General features: G+C 56.7%; 1 protein-coding gene and 1 pseudogene across 14 annotated transcripts in view; one reads left to right on the top strand and one right to left on the bottom strand.

Annotated features, from left to right (window-relative positions):
* The window catches only part of HSPG2 (heparan sulfate proteoglycan 2), a 96,349-nt gene that overhangs the window by 50,570 nt on the left and 23,762 nt on the right, over positions 1–22,017 (bottom strand). For all 14 annotated transcript variants that reach the window (XM_037032969.1, XM_037032974.1, XM_037032975.1 and 11 more), the window contains exons 2-13: positions 13,388–13,523; positions 12,818–12,862; positions 7,270–7,379; positions 7,109–7,167; positions 6,648–6,808; positions 4,831–4,959; positions 4,332–4,574; positions 4,119–4,238; positions 2,405–2,536; positions 2,095–2,239; positions 1,857–2,008; positions 1,616–1,762 (exon numbers count right to left, since the gene is read on the bottom strand). In XM_037032969.1, coding sequence (XP_036888864.1) covers positions 1,616–1,762; positions 1,857–2,008; positions 2,095–2,239; positions 2,405–2,536; positions 4,119–4,238; positions 4,332–4,574; positions 4,831–4,959; positions 6,648–6,808; positions 7,109–7,167; positions 7,270–7,379; positions 12,818–12,862; positions 13,388–13,523 — 1,579 coding nt within the window. The remainder of the gene's footprint in view (positions 1–1,615; positions 1,763–1,856; positions 2,009–2,094; positions 2,240–2,404; positions 2,537–4,118; positions 4,239–4,331; positions 4,575–4,830; positions 4,960–6,647; positions 6,809–7,108; positions 7,168–7,269; positions 7,380–12,817; positions 12,863–13,387; positions 13,524–22,017) is intronic.
* On the top strand, positions 6,273–6,398 carry LOC118977878 (uncharacterized; annotated as a pseudogene).

Genomic DNA, 22,017 nt, shown 5'->3' with positions numbered 1-22,017 from the left:
TTCCCAGCAGGGTACACACAAGAGGCAACCATACATTGATGTTTCTCTCCCTCTCTCCTTCCCTTCCCCTCTAAAGATAAATAAATAAAAATTTAAAATAAATAAATAGCTACATGTGGCTAGTGACTACCACACTAGACAGCTCTAAGGGATGGGAAGCTCATCACTTCCAAAGGCAGTCCTCCCAAGTCTAGGCAGTTTTGACTCTTTGAAAGCTCCTCCTTACCCTGCTCCTATCCCTGTCTATACCTGCTGATAGCTTTTCCCCTTGATCCTAAATGTGACCCAGTGACCATGGAGGAGTCTGGCCCCTCATCTGCAGAATGACCATATGCAACCCCAAGGCCAGGCTGTCCTGCCCCAAACCTGCCTTCCTCCCTCCCTTCCAGGGATGTTTTTAGGTCCCCCTCTATCCTGGTTACCACCCACGTGCAGGCTACCTACTCATCCTGGAGCCCTGCCCCCTTTGACCATCCTCATTCCAATCAGACAGGCCTGGGTTCCAGTTCTGCCTCTAAAATAGCTGTGTGACCTCAGGGGAGCCCCACAGCCTCAAAGAGCCTCAGGGTCTTCATTTGAAAACAGTAAAATCAGCCCCAACCTTGCCAGGACTATTGGCCATCTAACGACTCTGTGACTCAAGACAGGGTGCCAACCGAGAGCTTGTGAAGTGGTACCTATGGCCATTATTATTCTAAACATACCACGGGCCAACTTTGGGAGGTAATCACAGTTTATAAGAGTCACTTTGAGGTTCCTCAACCCACAAAGGGGCATAATAAGCAACATCTGCCAAGTACTTACTGTGTAAGGCGCTAAGCCCTCCACTTGCATTTAATCTCCTGTGATGACAGCAATGCGATGCAGGGCTGCCTGCTATCAGGTGGTAAATGACCAAGCTGGGAGTTGAACCCAGGTCTGTTTGATGTCTTAGCCCATGCCATTCTGCCTCGCAGAGCGAGAGAACTTAATCCAGCTGCCTGCCTTTATGTTTGGGAAAACAGGCCCAGAGTAGCCAAGAGACTTGGCCAAAGTCACACAGGCAGTAACTGGTGCAGCTAGAGGTCAGTCCCGGGCTCTGATGCCAAAGCCTGGGCTGTTATGCTCAGGGGACGATGGCGCCTCTCAAGTCTGTCAGGATGAGGGTGACAGGAGGGAATGCTAACTGGGTCCTCACCATGAACCAAGCACTCTTTTGAGAGGCTGACATAGATTAACTTATTGAGTCAATACAACAACCTGAGAGGTAGTTATTATTCCCTACCCATTTTGAAGATGAGAGAACTGAGACATAAGATAGCAACTCGACCAAGAGTATATGGGCAGTAAGGGTCAGAGCCAGGATTTGAACCAGGAATCCAACCCTAGAGCCCACCCTCTTCATAACCTGAAGCAGGTAAATCTCAAGTATGGATTTGGTTTTTCCTAAAGAATGTACGTTTTTCCCCCTGAAATGCTTTTCTCACAGGGCTTAGCATTTCTTCAGTAGCACTGTGTCCCTCCCAAACCTGGTCCCACGTGTCCAGTGCTGCTGGTCTCCCGTGTCTGCCCTCCCTCTAAGCCCGCTGGAGCCTGGTGCCCGCCTGCCTACCCACCCACTCACCCACCAACGCACCCTTGAAGTCACCGGGCTGGTCAAAGCGCAGCCGGATCTGGTCTCGGAAGCGGCGGCTGCTCTGGCACACGCTGGTGACGCCGAAGCAGAAGCAGGGCAGGCAGGAGGCACTGTGCTCCAGGTAGAAGTGCCCGTCGGGGCAGGGCCCTGCAGGGTGGTGTAGGAGTGGGCTGCAGCAGGCCCCAGCAGGCAGGCCCAGCTCCGCCCCCGTGCCAGGCGCCCTCCGGCCTGATGGTGGTACCTCGCTGTGGAATGAGCTCCAGGACACCGTCAGGAATGCCGAACACCATGCCTCGGGCATTCATGGCCTCACAGGTATAGGCACCCTGGTCTGCCTCCTTCACGTCTCGGATGGTCAGCGTGCCACGGCCTCCCTCACTGGTCACTGTCACCCTGGTGGGCCCCGAGACACAGGCAGAGTCAGCCTCTGCCTCAGCCTCCTCTACATCCTCAGCCCCCACCTAGGCCCAGGGCCACACCTGGGATGAGAGGGGATATGGCCCCAGTTGAGCCGCCAGTTGATGATGGGGGTGGGGACACCACTGGCCACACAGGTGAGGGTCACCGTCTGGCCCCGGGAAGCCTGGATCAACTCCTGAGGAGGGGTCACCACCTGGGGAGGCACTAGGAGACAGGAGTAGGGTGAGGGGTGTGAGGACAAAGGGATAAGGGGTGAGGGCAATGGCTCAGAGCCAGGCAGGAGGAGGGGTGAGGCTGAGACTGTGGAGAGGGGCACCCGGAAACCAGCCCAAGGCCCCTAGCTCGCCCCCACCCCGGCTCCCTGCTCACTGCAGCCAATCTCGTCGCTGCGGTCAGGACAGTCGCTCTCCTCATCACAGTGGAAACTGGCCGAGATGCACGTGTTCGTGGAGACACAGCGGAACTGCGTGGGCCCGCACACGTCCTCGGGGCGCTTGGCAGCTGGGGCACAGAGCAAGGGGTGTGGGTGGCGGGTGCCCCCCCATTTCTGACCTATGCCCATGGCCCCACCCTGTCCCCCTTCCCCAGGTGTTCCCAGGGTCACTGTCTCCTCTTGCCCCCATGACACACAGCTGCCCTGACCAGGCCCTGACACTGTCGCCACAACAAGGCTCACAATGTCACGGTCATCAGTAAGCCATCGAAACAGATCATTACATTACCCTGCCCCACCACTCACTCCGTCTGCATTCCCCCAAACCTGGCCCATCACAGCCACTCGGTTCCTCCCACGTTCGGCCTCCTTTAGAAGCACGAGACCTCGCCAAAGGTACGGCCAAAGGGCTGGTATTAGCGTCTCTGGACTCTGGGTAATATCCAGCTCTCTCTGCCAGGAAGGCCTTGCAGGGGGCCTGCCACAGCTCAGATCTTGCTGCCCTCTGCCACTCTCACTGGCCCAGGATGGCACCTGGCCTGAGGCAGCCACCTGTGGATTGGCCAGAGGCCTGGAGTTGGCCTGGTGCCAGGGCTGGGCCCTTACTTGGCATCTCTAGTAGACAGTGACTAATGTTCTTCCTTGGGAAGACTAAACTGGAAATATGCAGACACAGGGATGGAGAGGACAGAATGGGGCAGGAGTGGAGGCCACACATCCACAGAGAAGGAAGCAAGAGAAGTCCAGGACGCAGCTATCTAGGACACTACCTCAGCGTCCTCTGTCCCAACGACCTAGAGCCCCAAAGCCACCCAGCTTTCATGGTCTCTGTTTTGTACTCTGTTGATAAAGACTTCCTTTGACTGAGTCCCAGCAGAGACCTGATCTCTTGACCCTTCCCCTACTCCTGGACCATAGTTAGATGGATGGAGAGCAGGAGAGATGGACAATGGATGGATGGATGATACATGGATGGAGAGAGGGATGGGAGGAAGGACGCTGAACAAACGGATGGATGCACAGATGGACAGTGAATGGATGGGAAATAGAATGGATGGTGAGCTGGACAGGAGGATGCTGGACAGAAAGCTGGATGGAGAGATGGAGAGCTGTGCAAAAAGACAATGGATGAATGGACAGCTAAATGAAAGGGTGAGTAGATGAATGGAAGGGAGGGAAGGAGGATGTCGGACAGATGAACGATGGATAGTTGTGTGGACAGATGGATTAAGAGCAGGGCTGATGAAAGAACAAAGAACTCAGAGCCAGCTCTAGGTGAAAACCCCCAAGGCCCATAATGAGGATGCTTTGACTCACACATACATCAAGGACCCCATCATCAAGGGACCCTGGTGTATGTAGCAAGCCCTCTTGGCTACTCGTCAGACCCACGCATAAACGAATGGTAACTCAATGAAGAGCGGGAGACATTAACCATGGGCAGTCTGGCCAGAGTGCCTGCTGCACAAGACCAGCTCACGGCCAAGGACCCTCCCTGCTGGGGTCAGAAAGAGATGAACCTTACAGCTTGTCCCCGGGGCCTTCATCACTCAGCCAGGGAAAGCAAACAAACCTGCCCAAGAGGGGATGGAAGAGGGGGAACCAGGCCTGGGTGGGGTGGGGATACCAGGGGAACCCTGGGACACTCACGACAGTCGGCCTCATCGGTGTGGTCCTCACAGTCAGAGTCGCCATCACAGCGCCACAGCTTGAGGACACAGTGCCCATTTCCACAGGGGAACTCGTTGGGCTCACAGGGCGGGGTGGGGCCTGAGTGCACCAAGCAGGGTTCAGCCAGAGGCCCTTCGCTGGCAGCTCCCCTAGTCCCGGTACCCTCCACCTCTACCCCGGCCCTGTCCTCACCACAGTCCAGCTCATCACTGCCGTCCTTGCAGTCCTCCTGCCCATCACAGACATAGTCTTTGGGGATGCAGTGTCCACTGTGGCATGTGGCCTCGAGGGGCCCACAGGGTCTAGGCCTGTCTAGACCAGGGTACAGAGGCTGGGGAGGCGGGGTGACCGGTAGAGGGCGGGTGGTGGTTGCCTCTGGCCGTGGTGTTATAGGTAATGTCTCCATCAAATGGGTGGGTGTGACGACCATCTCTTCTGCGAACACAGACCACTTGGTGTTGGCAGGAGGGGGTGACTCCTCACCCCTGTCCCCTGCACTCCCCAGGCCCTCCCTGCGCCATGCACCCAGTGCCCTGACCCTCACATCACCCTTTCATGTGCCTGCCCACCTCCCTCAGACCCCTCTGCCTGCACCAAACCCTCATAGCCCCGGTTGACTTGGAGGCCCAGCATAGCCTGGCCCTTTCCCAGCATCTGCTGGCCACTCACTGTCCCCCAGACAGCCCCTCACCACAGTCGAGCTCATCAGACATGTCCCTGCAGTCAGGCCTCCGGTCACAGCGATACTCCAGGGCCACACACTCATTGTAGCTGTGGCAGGCAAACTCGGTCTCGGTGCACACTCTCGGGACCTGGGGCACTGTGGGGTCGGAGGCAGTGGGAGAGGCAGGCGGAAGGTTGGTGGAAGACGCCAAGGCACAGGGAGGGGTGACCCCTCGGGCATGCACAGGCACTGCGTGGCTGGCAGCAGGCTTCGGTGCTGCATCAGGCCACATGGTTTCTGGCCGACTCAGCCAGGGCAAGGAGCACATGGTGGACACATCCACAGCGCACACAAGACATGGAACATGTGGCAGTAGCCTCGCCCAGCTCTTTCACAGACCTCACACCCAGTTATCAGGCCACACACATGCAACCACCACTTCATACACATGCAGGCCACAACCAGGCCCAGTGAGGACAGAGAGGAAGAGGAGGAGGGCTGGCCTGTGCCCAGCCGTCTTGCCCGTATCCTTCCTTCTCCTTCCTCTGTTAACTTTAGTTACCCAGCTGGGCCTGGGTCTGGCTTACACTCTCACCTGGTGTAACTGCAGCCGCCACAGCGGCCAAGGGGGGCGGGGGTGTCTGTGCTGGAAAGGAAGGTGTGATCAGCAGCCATCTCACTTGGGATCTGGGACCTGTGAGCTACAAGGCTGGGCCAGTCCCCCCCTCCCAACCATCCCTAGCCAGGAAGACTTGTTGAAAAATAAAGAGGGTTGGACCCCCTGCCATCTTTAAAACCTGGGCCCAGGGATGCCGAAAGAGCAACCTTGACCTTCGGGTGCATAAATTAAAGTTCTATGTGCAGAAGGAGAGAGCTGATGATTTCACTATTTTTTTTTTCTGATTTGGATATATCATGGTAGGAATAGAGTTTGCTCAGTTCTGGGTTCCATTGAGTCAGAGGTGGTGACAAGTTGGAGCCTTCCCAGGAGAGGGAACTGAGATGGAGACAGGGCTGAGAATCGTTGCCTATGAGGAATGAACTGAGATTGTTCAGCCTGGAAAGGATGAGACTCAGGGAGTCGAACCAGGATGCGGTAAAGAGGACCCCGAGCCAGGACTTGGCATCTAGCAGCCCTGTGACTTGGGCCAATGTCCTGCTCTCTCTGAGCCTCAGTTTCTCATCTGTTTCTCATCTAATGTTATCACAGGTTCTGGTGAGACTGGCACAGACACACGGTTTGGCTTGAATTCTGGCTTTCCCACTATCTGTATGTGTGGATTCGGACAAGTTGTTTATCCTTTCTGGGCCTCAGTGCCCTCATCTCCAAAACAGGAGGAATAACGTCTGCTTCACAGAAACCATCGCAAAGACTGAGTGGGGGGCTGGACAGAGGGCCTCACAGGTCACCTAGCGTGTAATCAGTGCTCAGTAAATAACGTGGCTATTATTAAAAACAAAACTATTTTAGCTTTGCGCAGTGGCAGTATTGTAGCCAATGAGGTTTATCCGAGGTGCGATTATTGCTAATTAAAAAACAAAACTATTTTCAATCTGAAAGTACTGTATGAAAAAAAAGAACTGCTACCTATTGTCAGCATAGAGAGGTAGACAGAGCAGAAAGTGGGTCTAATGGGTACACGTTGGAGGAAACAAATTATGTTCAACCCAAGCCAAGACTGCATTTTAAAGGTCGATGGGGTGGGCTCTTAATGTGGTGAGCTCCCTGCCCCTAGCGGTGTGCAAGCCCAGGCTAAGAGAGCCCACGGTATAGACACTCAAAAAGGATCCCCATGAGTCTGAGAAACTAGAGGAAGGGATCCCGGGCTCCAGGATGGGCTCACCTGTGCCTAGGCGTCGAAACTGGAACCCCTGGGGAGAGGTGATGTAGGAGCCAATAGAGCCACCGGAGACGACCCTGTGTAGCACCTCCTGAATCTGAGCCCCGTCCGAGTTTCCTTCGGAGCCCACGTCCAGCTCCACAAAGACCCAGCCGTCCAGCTCCCTAGGGATGGGCATGGGGCAGGGCAGTAGGGTGAGGGAGATGCCTGTGGTCTCGGCTCCTCCCTCAGCCCCTGCCAGATGCTCAGGTCCGATCTCTTGATTCTTCTCCTATCCTGGACCCTTCTCACCGCAAACAGGCCAAGTTAGGGCGGCCCCCCCCAACCAATTCCTGAATTTTTACCAGTTCACCTGATTAGGCCTCTGCTGCCTGCCCTCCTGGTACCCAGGCTCCTCCCCGTCTTTGCCAGCTTCCCCCGGCTTCCCCACCAGCCCCTCACCAGCCCCCAGGGACCCTTCTCACTTGATGAACACCACACTGACAATCTGGTCTCCGGGAATCTTCAAGTACTCTGACTCCAGCTGCGGAGGGACACAGCACCATCAGCCTCCAGGTTCCTACACCCTACCCCCAGTCCTGCCCCCCACACGCCTGGGGGGATCCCCAAAGCCCCTTCCCCTCACCGTGTCTACCACAGCCTTGGAGACTTCTTGGAACGCCTCAGAGCTTGCATCCTCCAGCTGAGGGCTGTAGTCGATGGAGCGAGTGAAATTCACCAGGGCTCGGAAATAAACTGCAGAAGCAGGGGCAGTGTCACCGTGTGGTGGCCTCAGGTAGTTGGGCCGGTTGGTGGATATGGGGGGGATGGGCCCTGGAGACCTCTTGCTGCAGCTGACACCTGTGTGCCCACAGCTCTGCCCAGAACTGTCCCTATGAGCACAGACTACAGTGGCCCTGGCTGTTATGCCCAGGGGTCAAGGCTGAGGCCCCACCCTGGGTGAGGGGTTCAACTAACAGGGAAAGTGTCCTGATCCGGAAATCAAGCGATGGTGCAGAAGAGGAGACCCCCAGCAGCTCACAGGAAGGCAGAACAAGAAGGGTGCCTGGCTACCAGAGCACGCTGGCCCAGTGCAGAAATCACCTGCAAGTGACTGAGATGTCGCCCCACTCTTCCCTGGCCAATTTCTCCTCATCCCTCAGGGCTCAGCTCAGCCATCACCTCCTCCAAGAAGAATGCCTGAACTGCCCTCCTCCCCAAACCCTGGACAGATTAGAGACCCCCTCCCCTGGGCTGTCCCTGCCCCTCTGCTTCGCCGTCAGAGCACCTTCTACCCCACAGTGCACAGATCCTGCCTGAATGCCCACGGACCATAGAGTATCATGGTAAAAATCACGGGTTCTGAGGTCAGCCACATCTCAGGCACTGGTCTCAGTTCTCGGAGCTTCCTTGGTCAGTTGGGACAATGAGCGCATTAACCACACTGGGCTGCCGTGGGGAATAAATGGTATTGTGCTTGCAGGCGCCGCCTCCCCGTGTGTTCAGATGCCACACCTGGCACAGAACAGGCGCTGGAGGACCAGAAGCTGTTGCCACATTTCGCTCTCTTTGGCTAGACTATGAACTGGATGGCAGGTGGGAGGGACGGCAGACCTCATTCGCTCCCGTATCCCCAGTGTCTGCATAGCACCTAGCACATAGTAGGTGCCTAATAAGTGATGGATGAGCCAATTCGTACCAAATCGGTGGGAGCATATACATATGACTATTATGTCTTAGGCACCTACTATATACATTTTATACACATTAAATCTTGTTATGAGCTCATATAGCAGTTATAAACATGAATTAATGTGAGTTGCAAGTGACTCATATATGTACGTATATACATACACCAATCATTTCTTGAGCACCTATTATGGACCAGATTTTTATATGAAAGAAGGTATGGATTACAAATACCGAGTTGGCGTGAGTTACAAATGAGTTTTAAATATGTATACAAAGTGCTTAACACAGAGCCTGGCACAACACAGCAGGTGCGATATAACGTGACCAGTAACTGTATTAGAGGCATGTAGCGTACTGATTAGAAGCTCAGCCTCTGCAGCAAAATTGCCACTTACAGCCCCGGGACCTTGAGCAAGTTACTTAACCCCACTGAGCCTCAGTTTTCTCATCTACAAAATGGGGTTAATAGTAGTGTCCACCCTAGAGGGCTGTTGTGAAGAGTAAATAAATTAACAAATGTAAAGTGTTTATAATAGTGTCTGGCGCATACCAGGGGCTACATGGGTTAGCTGTAATTATTCCCTCTGGTCTTCATGACGAACCGAGGAATGAATTTGGTTTCATTTTTTTCCACCTGAAGGGGGCATTCATTGCTTTAACAAATCTATATTGAGGGCCTACTGGATGCCAGGTGGTATTCTAGGGCCGGGGCACATAACGGTGAACTCCGCAAATGACAATTCCTGTCCCCACAGAGATCACTTTCTAGTGGGAGGAGAAAGGAAATGGAACAAATGAGCAAGGAATATATATGGGGGAGGATGCTGCTCTCCTGGGTGGCCAGGGCTGGCCCTGCTCAAAGGGGAAGCTTTGCAGGGAGTGAGCCTCGGGGAGAACAACATTCCAGGCTGAGGGGACAGCAGTTATAATGTCCCTGAGGCAGAAAGGGCTCGGAGAGGTGACAGATGACAGCATGTAGATGGCAGGGGGAGCAGCATCAGCTGGACCTGGCACCAAGGCCTGTCCTCCTCAGTCTTCACCCTGTTAGGTCCACAGGTGTCCACAATCCCAGAACCAGGACCCTCTCCCTCGAAAGCTCGGGCTGAGCAAGCCTGGGTAGGGGTGGGTGGCCGAGCAAGGTACAGGAGTAAACCTCAACTCCTGCACCGAGAGGGTGTCTGTGAGGGCAGCGCCGCCTGCTCTGAGCCACAGGGACCATGCTGGGCTGGGCTCCTGGGTGCCGGGCAGGCGGGGCTCTGGGGGCGGGAATATGGGGGCCACAAGCTTGGCCACAGAGGCCCCTTGTGAATGGGCACAGAGGCCCATTGAGAGTCCTCCCCTGACCCTGGCCCCTGGCCTCAGCCCCACGGCATGGCGAGGGCGAGGAGGCCAGGCCTCTGCCCAGGAATGTGCCCACTCCTGGGGGAGGGGCTGGGGCTCCACAAAGCCCCTTTCTACTAGGGCCCAGTAAGGGCACGGACCCTCCAGCCTGACCCCACCCCCAGCTTTCGTCCAGACCAGGGCAGGTCAGGGCAAGCCCTCCCCTCTTCCACCCTGGAATGTGTCTCTGCAGCTGACGCCTGAGGATTGGGGCAGGTGAGGCCTGCCTGTTTTGGGAACCAGCCCCCAGAGCTGAGGGTGCTGGAAGGAAGGGGGTGATGTAGGTAGTGCTCGCTGGGTGCCTGCCCAGGCCAGCTCTCTCCCTCCCAGCTCTCAATCTGACCCCATCTGGAGAGTTCACTTGGGGCTGGAGGCTGGATGGATGGGTGGGAGGCCCAAAGCTGCCTTACACCCAGGCAGGGGTGGGGAATGCAGGCTACCCCACCTACTCCCCATGCTCACTCCCTGCTCCCCAGAACTCCCACATGCACTCAGGTCCCTGAACCCCAGCCCTGGTTCCCTCTCGGTCTCTCAGGCGGACATGAGCTGCATCCAGGACTCCACGGCTTTATTCCCCGAGAGGCTGCCACACCCATCCCTGCCCGACCAGCACCCCATGGGGACAACACGAGGCCCGGCCCACTCTGCTCAGACTGAGTACCCGGATGGGGCCAGACTGTGTCCTGGGCAGGGCAGGAGAAAAGAAGGAGAGCCAGCTGGGGCAGGGCAGTAGCTGGCCTGGCCCCCACCCGCTGTTGGAAGGTGCCTCTGAGCCTCAAGGGTGACAAAGTGTAGGCTGGGCAGGAAGAGAAGAGGAAGGAAAAGGAGTGAGAAGGCACAGCTGGGAGAGAGGTTGAGGAGGGAGAGGGAGAATGAGCCCACCAGGATGGCGGGTCACTTACTGAGAGGAGATGCCTCACCAGGCTCCAAGACCATCATGCCAGCCATGGGGGGGCCACCCGGGGGTGGCCCAGGGCCTGCAGAGTGGAGCCGCAGAGTAGGAAGCGAGGGGACACAGAGACACCAAGGGAGGTGGGGACAACAAAGGGAGAGCCAGAGACATGAAGAAAGACAGACAACGGACAGGGGTGGGGGTGGGGGTGGGAATGACAGAGATTTGGGGACAGAAACCCAGAGATGGAGACAGACAGAGAAAGGGCGGGGGGAGAATGAGAGGTGAGACAAAGGCAGAAGGAAGCCAGGGAAAGACAGAGGGACATAGGGTGGGCAGATGAATGAGGCACAGAGGAGAGACACAGCAGGAAGGAGAGAGCGTGGGCAGGGGAGGAGGGGAGCGGAAAGACGTGGGGACAGGTATCAGAGCAGGACAGACAAGAGTGGGAAAGACAAAGAGCAAGGTGAGAAGATAGAAAGGAACTGGGTGAGGAGCAGTGGGCAGGGGGTCTCCAGGAGAGGCATTTGGGAGGGGGGTTGAGACAGGGCTTAGTAGAGCCAGGGGGAGCCACAGGCCCATTAGAGGGAAGAGGAGAGGGGAGGTGCCATCTCTGGGGCTACATCCCAGGGCCTGGTGCTCAGCCTCATTACAGAGAGGGCAGGGCTGAAGCAGGCGTGCTAAGCCCCTAGGGATCAGAGACACACTGGCTGCTTTCTGGGCTGAGATTAAGCCCAGCTTCGTGGACCTGCCCCAAAGGCAGCGGGCTGGTACCAGAGCTTGGACCAAGAAGGTCCAAGGCCCTACATCTTCCCCTGGATCACCCCTAGCCACGAGGAAAGGGGTTCTGCTCTCGGGCCCTCCCAGCTGCTACTCCTCATCCCTGGGGTCTCCTGCCCTCACAGCTGCTTCCCATGGGGGGAGATGAGCTGGTAAACAACCCAGAGTGGGCAGAGCTGCTGCAGTGGGCAGCCCCGTGGGAGGGTCCACAGATATTCCAAATGGATGGGGCAGACTGGACCAGGGTCTCCGCAGGCAGGACTGGCTTGGCAAGAGGCAGCTCCCAGGGACACATCAGCTCAGGCCATTCTGGGGTGCGAACTGTGTGCATTGGGCCCCCTGACACTCATTCCCGGGCCCCGCCCAGCTCCCTGGCATCCTGTAGCCCTGCAGAGACCTAAGCGTGGAAAGGTCCAGGTAGTGTCTGAGTCCCAGGTGCTGGGAGGTCCCAGTTAGACTATTCCACCCACAGGCCCACCCTCCTGTTTGCACTGGCCTAGGTAGGATGCCACCCTCTGGCATTTGAATGCCCTGTGATGCCAGCTGAACGAAGGCCCTAGAGAGGCCCAGGCCAGACCTGCCCTATGTGGGCAGCACTGGAAGCTATGGGGCTGCCCAGTGGTCGCCTAAGTAAGGCCCCATCCTTGGCCCTGATCACCAAGTGCCCAGCACTGGCTCCCAGAGGTCAGTAGGAACTATATGGAGTTGCTGGGACTTGTCACCAGGGAGCTCTGTCTCTCCCCAGAATCCTAGGGTGGGAAGGAGCAGGGAGTCGGAGCTGGGCTAGCCCTGGCTCTGGCCAGGTACTTTGGGTGCAGGCAGAGTGGGCAGCGACAGAGCTCCTGGTTCCTTTCCCTCCTTGAAGCTCAGCCCTCTCTCCAATCCAGGATCCTGGGCTCCCAGGGGTGGTCTGACCAAAGGCAGGGTTCCCTCCCAGGTTCCAGTGAGGCCGACCCTCCTCCTACTGTCGGCTCTGTGGGCCTGCCCGAATGCCCCAGGCCACAGAGCCCCTCTGCTGCCCATTCCTGCCGGGGCCCCGGCTCTGCAGCCATCCCCAGGAGGGCTCTGCAGAAAACCTCCACAGCTGAGCTGCTCTGGGAAGTGAGAATTTTGCTTTGAATGCTGAGCAGCTCACTTTCAGTCCCCATCAGAACCCAGCATTTCCTATCTGTGGCGATACCACCCCAAATGAGCCCAATCTCCTCTGATCACAGAACCGGGCATTTCCTGGCACAGGCACACACAGAACCTAGCCATGCCCAACCCTGTAGGCACCTGCCAGTCAGGTCACATGACTATCACTCAGGAGGGACAAGCCTGCCTTCACTACAGGCCCAAGAAGCCCTTAGAGCCGTCGGCTCCAGCAATGGGACCTCCGTGGCTAGAAAGACCAGTCCTGGGGCTTTCCCGGGTACGGGACAAAGCTCACAGGACAGCCCCATGAACTTACCCATCTGGAAGATCCCGCTGCCCTCTTCCCCGCTGCCCAGGTCATCTGCAAGTGAAAGACAGACTTATTCAGCAACCACTAATATTTGGTTCGCACCCACTGGGTGTCAGGCTCTGTTCTGGGCACACAGTGGGGAAGGTCATGGAAACATAGCTGTTACCTCCTCCCCAGGCCTCGGGGGGTTGGCCTGGAGAGAGGGTGTAGACCAAGGGCGGCTGGGGAGGAGGGGCCAGACCAGACTGCCCCCCAGTGAGGACAGGAGGTGGAAGAGGGGTGGCCATCATCCCCCACTGTGCATGGCCCACCACCTTCCTCATCGGTCCCGATCATCCTGTCCGAGGTGGGGACCACCACAGCAGAGGAACCACCACCAGCCCAGGGTCATACAGGGTGTAGGTGGAGAATCCTGGGGTCACTGGGGCCAGGGCCGTGGACACATACAGGTCTTAGCCCATCTCTTCAGGCACCACTTTGGGCAAGTTTCCTGAGGTCCCTTTAAGGCCTGGTGGGGAGAACCCTGACTCTGTCCCTGGCCCGCCCCACTCCCAGCCTCCAGAACCCTCTGCCCACCTCCAGAGGCTTCATCAGCCAGCAAGTCCTCGTCGTCGGACAGGTCTGAGTAGCCCCAGCCAGCCCGGCCTGCCGTGACCGTCTCCGCATCCTCAGGCAGGGACGGGCCATCGTACGCTCTCAGCGCAAGGGCCACCTGTGGGAGACCATGCAGACAACTACATCATGCTCTCCAGCCACTACCCTTCTTGTGGGGGGAGGGACCCAGAGTCTCAGCCTGAAGCCCTGCAGTGGTTAGGTCAGATGTGGTTTGGCTAAGAGAGTCAGGCTGGGACCGAACCACCCCCTTTGACTCGGCTCCCCCAAACCCCATCAGCCCCTTGAGGCCACAGAGCCCAGCCCTGCAAATTCTCCCCATCTGAAGGAATCTGCAGATAAACAGGCAATACAATGAAAGTCACTTGGGTAAGTGGCGACTCTTCTGGAGAAGGCAAGAGACACCCAGGACGTGAGTTAGCGGACAGGAGACACAGGCAGGGAAAGGGTGACCTGGGCCAGCGAAGATGGGAACATAGGCGGGTGGAAGTGGCCAGGGTCCGCGTGGATGGGGTTTCAGAGGCAGAAACTGAGGGCGAGTCTGTCGAAGCTGTCGCCTCCAATAGCAGCCTCCCACCTGGCCTATTTGGCCACCTCATTCTGCCTTGGTCTGGCTTCCCAGTCTCCAGGCCACAGGGAACACATTCCAGCCATGTTGGAGAATTAGTTCTGGCACCTTCTCCTGCACTGACAGACTCATCTGCGCAGAGGCGAGGGTGCAGCGCAGCAGCTGGGCTGAATGGGGGCAGGACCGGCATGGTGTCAACTCCACGTGACCCCAGGCTGCTGCTGAGCCCAGCACAAACTCCAAGACCCTGCACCCTGCAGGCGGGGCAAAAGCACCCATCACGCCTGCCTTTCTCGGGTGTGGGTATGGGCCCTGAATGCCTTTTCCCCTTAGACAAGCTCCAAAGGCGTTTTGACAGATCACTTAGAAGAAAACAAACCCAGCGGAGCCCCAGGGAACACCAGAGCCCTCCCACTCCGACAAGCCTGCAGGGATTCGCTGTGGCCAGTAATGCTTGTCTAGCTCCAGATGGCCTGGCGGGAGCGTCTCGCGCCCTGTCCTGGCCTTGGCCCCCATCTGGGGAGCCCAGACTGGCCAGAAGGAAGTGGTCTTGTTTGTGGAAACCAAACCCAGCCCTCACTGGTTAGACAAGGTGGTGACAGCAGAAGAGAGGCCTGAGAAGAAAAAAAGCCAAAGAAACAGGCTGTCCCTCTCCCTCCCCGCCCCCAACTCCACCCAGTAGGTGTCCCGGAGCCTCTGCTCTTTTCTCATCGTGGTTCCTCTGCCCAAATACCTCGCCTCCCTTTGTTTGTTTGGTTCATGTCAATTTGTTTCTGGCTAACTTCAATTTCATCCTCCAAAATTCAGCTAAATGTCACCTCCTTTAACTGCTCAGTGATAAAAAGGAACGAATTGCAGATATGCATGGCTACATGGATGAACCTGCAACATACTATGCTCCTTGAAAGAAGCCAGACACAAAAGATTCCCTACTGTGTGACAGTCTATGGGGGAGAAGTCTAATCCATAGTGACAGGAAGATCAGTGGCTGCCTGGGCCCAGGGGTGGGTGGGGCTGACTGGGAAGGGGCACAAGGGAGCCTTTTGGACGGATGGGTACCTTCCCTGGGTACCTACATCTCCTTATCACTGAACTGTACCCTTGAAGTGATGGGTACATTTCACTGTTTATAATTTATAGCTCAGTAATGATGACTAAAAAAAAAAAAATCTCTGCCCTGGCTGGTGTGGCTCAGTGGATTGAGTGCTGGCCTGAAAACCAAAGGGTCACAGGTTCGATTCCTAGTCAGGGCACATGCCTGGGTTGTGGGCCAGTTCCCAGTAGGGGGCACTTGAGGGGCAACCACACATTGATGTTTCTCTCCCTTTCATTCTCTCTCCCTTCCCCTCTCTCTACAAATAAATAAATGGATAAAATTTATTTTTAAAAAAGAAGAACAACTCTGGGAAACTTTGCCCTGACTCCTTGCCTTTCCAAGCCACCTGTGTCCCTCTGGGACCCACTCTGTAATCGCCCATACCTCCACTGAAATAGAAGAACCTTGAAGGCAGGGACTGTGGTTAATGCATTTCTACTTTCTCAGCACCTGTGTTCAGCAAATACTTGAATGAATGAATGAATAAGTGAATGGAAAATAAAATGTCATCACCCACTAATTCTAGCTGCTTCCTGAAGATGACTTGCTTTGGGGGTGGGTGCACCCCCACGCAGTCTATACACATCTCCCCTCTGAGGCTGGGTGCCTGCTGGAGGCAGGGGCTGAGTGCCATTTGGGCAGCTTCGTGTTTGCAGCACTACCAAGCCTTGTGTGAGGCCTGCACTGCTGCCTTTATCCTCTGCTCTGGCCTAAGGCCCCTCCCCCGCAAAATCCATGGGCAAACCCCTCCTCCTGTTCCTTTTCCTCACCCTCTCCCTCTGGACAGAGGTGGTCAGTGAGCCTCTGGGCTGGGCCATGAGGTTCCCATCCAGGAGGGAGCCTTGGAACCTCCAGGAGCTGGTGAGACATGGATTCCTGGGCTGCTTCCCAGAGCCACTGAGTCAGGCTCATTCCACCCCAGGTCCGAGGGTTACAGTTGTGTATACTCAGGGGATCCTGACACTCACTGGCTAAGAATCACAGGACTGGCCCCCTACCAGGGCGTCTCCCTCTCCCTCTGACCTAAGGGGAGTGTAGGGGCGAGGGCTGGTGCAGGAGCGTTGACACTGAGCAGAGGTTAGCGGGGCACGCCAGGCACCCCCCGCCTGAGGAGGGCTCTGTGTGTCATTGCCACGTCCTCCTCCTTCCCGTGCAAGGGAAGGCCCAGGAGGGCTGCACAAGGCAAAGGGAGGGATTCCTGGCACCCCCTTAACACCATTCCACTGTCTGGAAAAGGAGAACCCTGGTGAGCAAGGTCCAGAGCTTCTCCTAGGGAGGGAGAAGCCAGGGTGGGGCTTGGGACTGGACCAGAAATAGAGAAGTGAGGTTCAGCTTGAAAAAAAAAAGCCAGGAATACATATCTGCAGTGAGAGAAGAGAGACTCCAGAGCAAATCAGGCCTGGGCAGAAGCCCCCGACCACAGGGACCCCAGGGAATGGGCCCTCCACATGCCCACCTGCGCTTGCTCGCAGTGCCCTCCCCGGGATCCAACGCTATGGGGTCAGACCAGGGCCTGTCGCAAGGGCCAAGCCAGCAAGAGCAGAGACTTTGACTGTGAAAAGCTGAAGATCAAAAGGTTCTAGCAGCTGTATTTCACATTTGGGAGGGAAGATGGAGCCAGACCGGAAAGAGGCTTCGGAAAGAGCCTGAAGGAGCCTGGGACTTGATCATAGAAGGGAACTTGGATTCAAACCTGAGAAGTCCAAGGTCTGCTTGCAGAATAAGAAGAGCTAATTTATTGGGCACTTTACTATGCACCAGGTCCTCCTTTAAGGACTTTTACATGTTAACCCAGGCTATAGGTGTTAAACAGCCCCACTGGAAAGAGGAGGAAATGCAGCAGAGTCAGGTCACCTGCTTGAAGACCTAGCAGGTGGTAGAGCTGGAATTGGAACCCTGGTGGTCTGGCACCAGTGGCTAGGCTCCTAGCACTGCATACACAGTCTCTGTAACCAGGGCTGTGCAATGAGCTGGAACTCGCCGAGGGGACTCTCGAGGTCACTCAGAGTCCCGACTGCAAAGCCTCTCAGCCACACTGCATTTCAGTTTACAGAGCATTCCCTCAGCCTCAGTGCCATTTGACCATGACAGTGACCCCCTGAGGTGGCCGAGCAGATGTGAATGGCTCCCTCTCACAGAGGAGGAAACAAGTGAGTGTCTGGCACAGCCAGGACCGACCCAGGACCCCAATCCCTCTGCTCACCAGGAAAGGAGTCTAGGCTGGGCTGGGCTGGGCTGGGCTGGGCTGGGCTGGGCTGGGCCGGGCCAGGCCAGGAAGCCCAGGGCTGGCTGGTCCCCATTCCCAACCTGACTAGCTCCCAGGAGGGACACAGGATGTATGTGCTGGCAGCAGCCTGGGCCCAAGCAGCAGGTCCCATAGTCCCAAGGAGGGCTGTCGGAGACTTTAAGGTCAAAGGCAGAAATAGCACCCAGGTTTCCTGCCTTCCAGCACGTGTCTGGCTGGGAGGGAATCTGGCTTCCTCACAGAGGAACCCGGGACTTCAGGCAGGCATTGAAGCAGGATGGCAGGCCAGAGAGGAGGAGTCCAGAGGGCAGACCTGGGCCGAAGAGGAAGAAGCCAAGCACAGAGAGAGAAGGGGGGACAGCTGAGTCATATAGGCCAAGGTCAGCAGACTGTTCTGGTGTGCTGAGAACAATTGCTTGGGATGGGGGTGTGAGCAGAGGTTGGGGTGGGGAGATGGCGTACCAGACAGACAAAGCACTTCTGGGAAGCACCTGCTCCCTGAGGCTGGGTTGTGCCCAGGCCCTCCTGGTGAGGAAGAGGGTGCACATGGAGCTCCAGGTCCTGCAGAGGCCCTTGGGGACAAAGGACAGAGACTGGGTCCTCCTTTCCTGGCCTGGGGGAGGACAAAGAGGGAGGCAAGGGTAGCTGGAAGGAAGTGTGGGGGTAAAGGTCAAGCCATTAGAGAAGGGCACAGTAGTCAGACAAGGTTTGGGGTGCGGGGAGAGGTACAGATCCGGATACAGGACACAGGGTTTTAAAAGGAGCTTATAGCAAGGACTCCGGGCTTTGCAAAGGTTCAGAGCTTCTGGAGCCGCTGAAATCAGAGCGGTAGGAAGATGGCCGCACAGTGAAGAGATGACAATGGAAACAGTCAGACTCTCCTCTGGGCCCCCCAGTTAGTCCTCAGCAACTGGGGCGCGCCCAGTGGCTGCAGGGCCCCCATCCCTCCTGTGCAATAAGGGAAATCCAAGGAGCTCTGAAAACCAGCAGTGCGTGTGCGTGTTTTCAATAAGTTTATAACAAGCTCATCTGGTGCCGAGCCCTGACCTGAACTGACATGAAGCTATTAATAGCTTCTGCACTCCACTTTGGGGGAACCGTCACACTCGTTGCTGCAGCAATATTAATGTGCTTTATTACGGGGTGTTGCCTCAGACTCTCCTGAGGACGTCATGTCGCTGGGGGCATGTGCTCCATGTCACCTTTCTCCAGTTGGAAAACTTGTGAATCCCAAAACACATCTGATCCCAAGGGTTTCAATGAAGAGACTGAGCTTGTATTGTAATTTCCATTTTGTAGATGAGGAAACGGAGGCTCAGAAGGGGTCTTCTGTGTCAATGGGATTAAAGCTTGTAAGGCACTCAGATGGTGCCTGTGTACAGTGTTCAATAAGCATTAGAAGCAGTACCATGTAGCAGGTACGGGGTAGAGGTGAGGGGACAAGAGGTCACGAGGTGACTCATGGGAGTGTGGGGGGTGGGCCCAGGCTTAGGGTCAGCCTCCAGATGTGGGATGAAGGGAGGGGTCTGGCTCTGCTGCCCAGGCTCTGCGAGGGCCGAACAGGCAGGGCACTGCCCGGGGGTGACCACAAAGCTTAGTTCCAAGGCTCAAGTTGTCTGCCTGCTCTGATGCCGACTCAGGAACAACTGACTAAGGACTTCGACTTCAGGCTTCTCCAGAGACATTCTTCACATGCCTTGGGCAGCCAGCCCACCCTCCCTTCCATGGCCCAGACCTGAGGCTGAGCCCCCCCACTGCCCCCACAGCTGGACAGAAGGTCTGAGCACTGCGGTCCCCAGGGTGATTGCAACTGCCCAGGGCAAGGCTCCAGGCATCTGGGCTGGAGTGAGCTCACCCCATCAAAATCCAGAGGCAGTGTGGGGGTGCAGGACAAATGGGGCCTTGCCTGCCCACCTGCCTCCTGCCAGCACAGCCTCTGCCTCGGCGGCCCCTCCCCTGTGCAGGGCAGAGGAGCTGGCAGACGCTCTGACCCACAGCGCCCAATTCTTTGGGACACTGAACCCAGGCAATGCCCCCTCCCACCCCATTTTCTGATGCAGGCTCCCATGTAACCCCGCAGTGCTCTCTCCACTCTGCTATAGCCCAGGCCCCGGAGAAAGGCTCAAGGTGCCCTGCCCCACCCACAGGTCGTGGCACCCTGTCCACAGTCAGCAGACGACAACGGGGAAGGAATCTGTTGGGGCAGCACTTTGTTGTGCAAACTGAGTCTGTTTGCCCCAGACTCAGACACAAAGGCCAAAAGGCCTTTAATCCCCTGACGGGCTGAGAGGGGCGCCCAGCCGGAAAGAAGGGGGCTGCAGCCCCCTCTGGCATGCCTGCGCCGCCCGTGCCACTTGGGAGGCCTGCCAGCTCTCCGCACTCAGGCTTCCAAGGCGGCAGGAGCTTCGCCAGCCACTTGGCTGGGAAAACAATGATCCCCAAAATTAGGCGAAAGGCTGAGGCCCCTCAAGGGCTCATGCTGAGATAAGATCTTTGCAAAGCTTAGGTCATGGAAATCCACAACCTCATAAGGCAGATACTGGCACTTTCCAAATTTACAGATAAGGATACAAGGCTTAGAGAAGTCAAGTCGCCTGACCAAGGCCACACAGCGAAGGCAACAGGCATCCAGTCTGAAAGCAGGGCCCCCTCTCCTGTGTTTGGCTAACTTGGAAGCTCTGACCCCAGCCCTCTATAAACTCATACTAAGGCCTTGGACTTGGAGGGGTTGCATCTCAGCCAGGGCCTAGGGAAACACTGAGGGTCCATGAGGGCCTTCAACAGACCCCCCGGGAGCCAGCAGCTGGAGTATGGGATTCTTTGCCCCAGCTCTGCCCCGGACTCACCACGGACCTTCGACAAGCCCCTTGAGGCTCTCCCTTCTAGCAAACTGCCATGAGTCTCCATGATATGTGCGAGGCAGTGATTTTCATGAGTTCTGCTCATTGCTGCAGCTTTGGAACAGAAAACACACCCTAGGCGCTCAGTTAATACCTGCAGACACGATGACAAGTCTGTCATTGTGAGAGGCTGACAGACTGAACAAACTTGGAAAGCGTGGCCCGAGAACTCTGAATCTGCCCAGCCCTTCCCCAGGTGGACCTAACATGGTCTCTGCTTCAAAGGCCCCTCTCATGCGGCCGGCGTGCCCACCGAACGGCCTGCCCCCGCAGGAGCACTTCATCCCCCAGACTCGGAGAGATGCGGCCAGACTGTGCTCAAGCACCCTGATTCCAGGCCGCCTTGGCCACTTTCTAGCTGGGCAGCCTCTCATCTGTAAAAAAGGGAGATAATCCAGCACACCTGCCCTGTCCGTAAGTAAGGTTCAATTCAAGGGATTTTGACCTTTACTTACGGAGCACCTACAATGTGCTGGACCCTGGGAATAAAACTGGGAAGCGGGCAGACACAGAGCACTGTCTGCCCAGGGGAGACAGACCATGACACCCACTGGTGACAACACCGTGTGTGGAGAGCTCTGAAGAGGAAGGACAAGGCCTGGGAGAGCCCAGAGGAGGGTCCCCTCCCCCAGGCAGGGCGGGAGTTCGGGGAAGGCTTCCCAGGGGAAATGACAATTCAGCTGGGTCCGAAAGATGATTCCACCCAAGTAGGGTGGGGAAGGGGAACAGGGTCTGGCAGAAGGAAGGGCACGGGCAGGGGCCAGAGGCGGGAGAGTGCACGGCACAGTCAAGAGGCTCGAAGTTCGGTGCAGTGGGACTCGGTGTTCCAAGTGGCAGAGCATCCGAGGGGCCAGCTGTAACGTTCATTTCCATCAGAGCGTTGCCCCTTGGGCACGCGGCTGTCATGCCCAATTCTCCCAGTCCCCCCCCGAACTGGCCCCCAGAATCCCCACACGCTCCTCCTGCCCCACAGACACCCTAAGAATGGGCCTCCCCTGGGGCTAAGGGAGCTGCCGGCCAGCTTTCAGGGAAGAAGCAGGAAGCCATGGGAAATGACCCTGCCTCACCCGTTTGCCAGGTGCCGCTAAGGCGATGGAGGTGGCCAAGCGGGAACAGCTTCCGGGCTGGGCCACCGGCAAGAAGATCCCCAGGGGTTGAATATTACCCTCTGAGCACTGTTGGTGCCAACAGCGCCTGCCGTGTTCACGTGCCTGCCTCCTGCCCGAGGCCTGGCTTGGTTCTCAGGTTCTCTGGCTCCCGGGTGGCCCTGCTGTGGAGTGCTGGGTTCTGTGGGCCTTCAGGGCCACACCAACCTGGCTGGGCCTGTCCATACCCACCAGGGTCACTGCCAACAGATCTCATGAATGAAGCCCCTAGCACACTGCCAGACCTACGAGTGTTTCTAGAAATGAAACACCACTTTTGACAACGAACTTCCTGAGCCTACTAAGGTTAGGCCTTTCCATTGCCCCCGACTCACCAAAGGATTAGAAGAAAAAAGCCCCTATTATGGTCATCTGGGTCCTGTGTGATCTGCCTGCACGCATTTCTCCAACCTCCTCTCTCCCACTGAGCTCCCTCTGCTCCTTGCCACGCTTATCTCAATAGTCCTCAACCACGCCAAGGTCCCTCCCACCTCAGGGCCTTTGCACTTGCTGTACCCCCAGCCGGGGACAGTGCCTCCACATATGCTCACTCCTCGTCCTCTGCCCAAACGTCCCCTTTACAGAGGCCTACCCTGACCGCATTCCAGGTGCAGAATCTATCACAGTTGGCTCTCTGTCA

This window comes from Sturnira hondurensis, unplaced genomic scaffold (assembly GCF_014824575.4).
Source record: "Sturnira hondurensis isolate 20B ecotype Veracruz unplaced genomic scaffold, ASM1482457v3 Scaffold0021555, whole genome shotgun sequence".
Classification (NCBI taxonomy): Eukaryota; Metazoa; Chordata; class Mammalia; order Chiroptera; family Phyllostomidae; genus Sturnira; species Sturnira hondurensis.
This window is presented reverse-complemented; position numbering and strand designations above follow the sequence as displayed.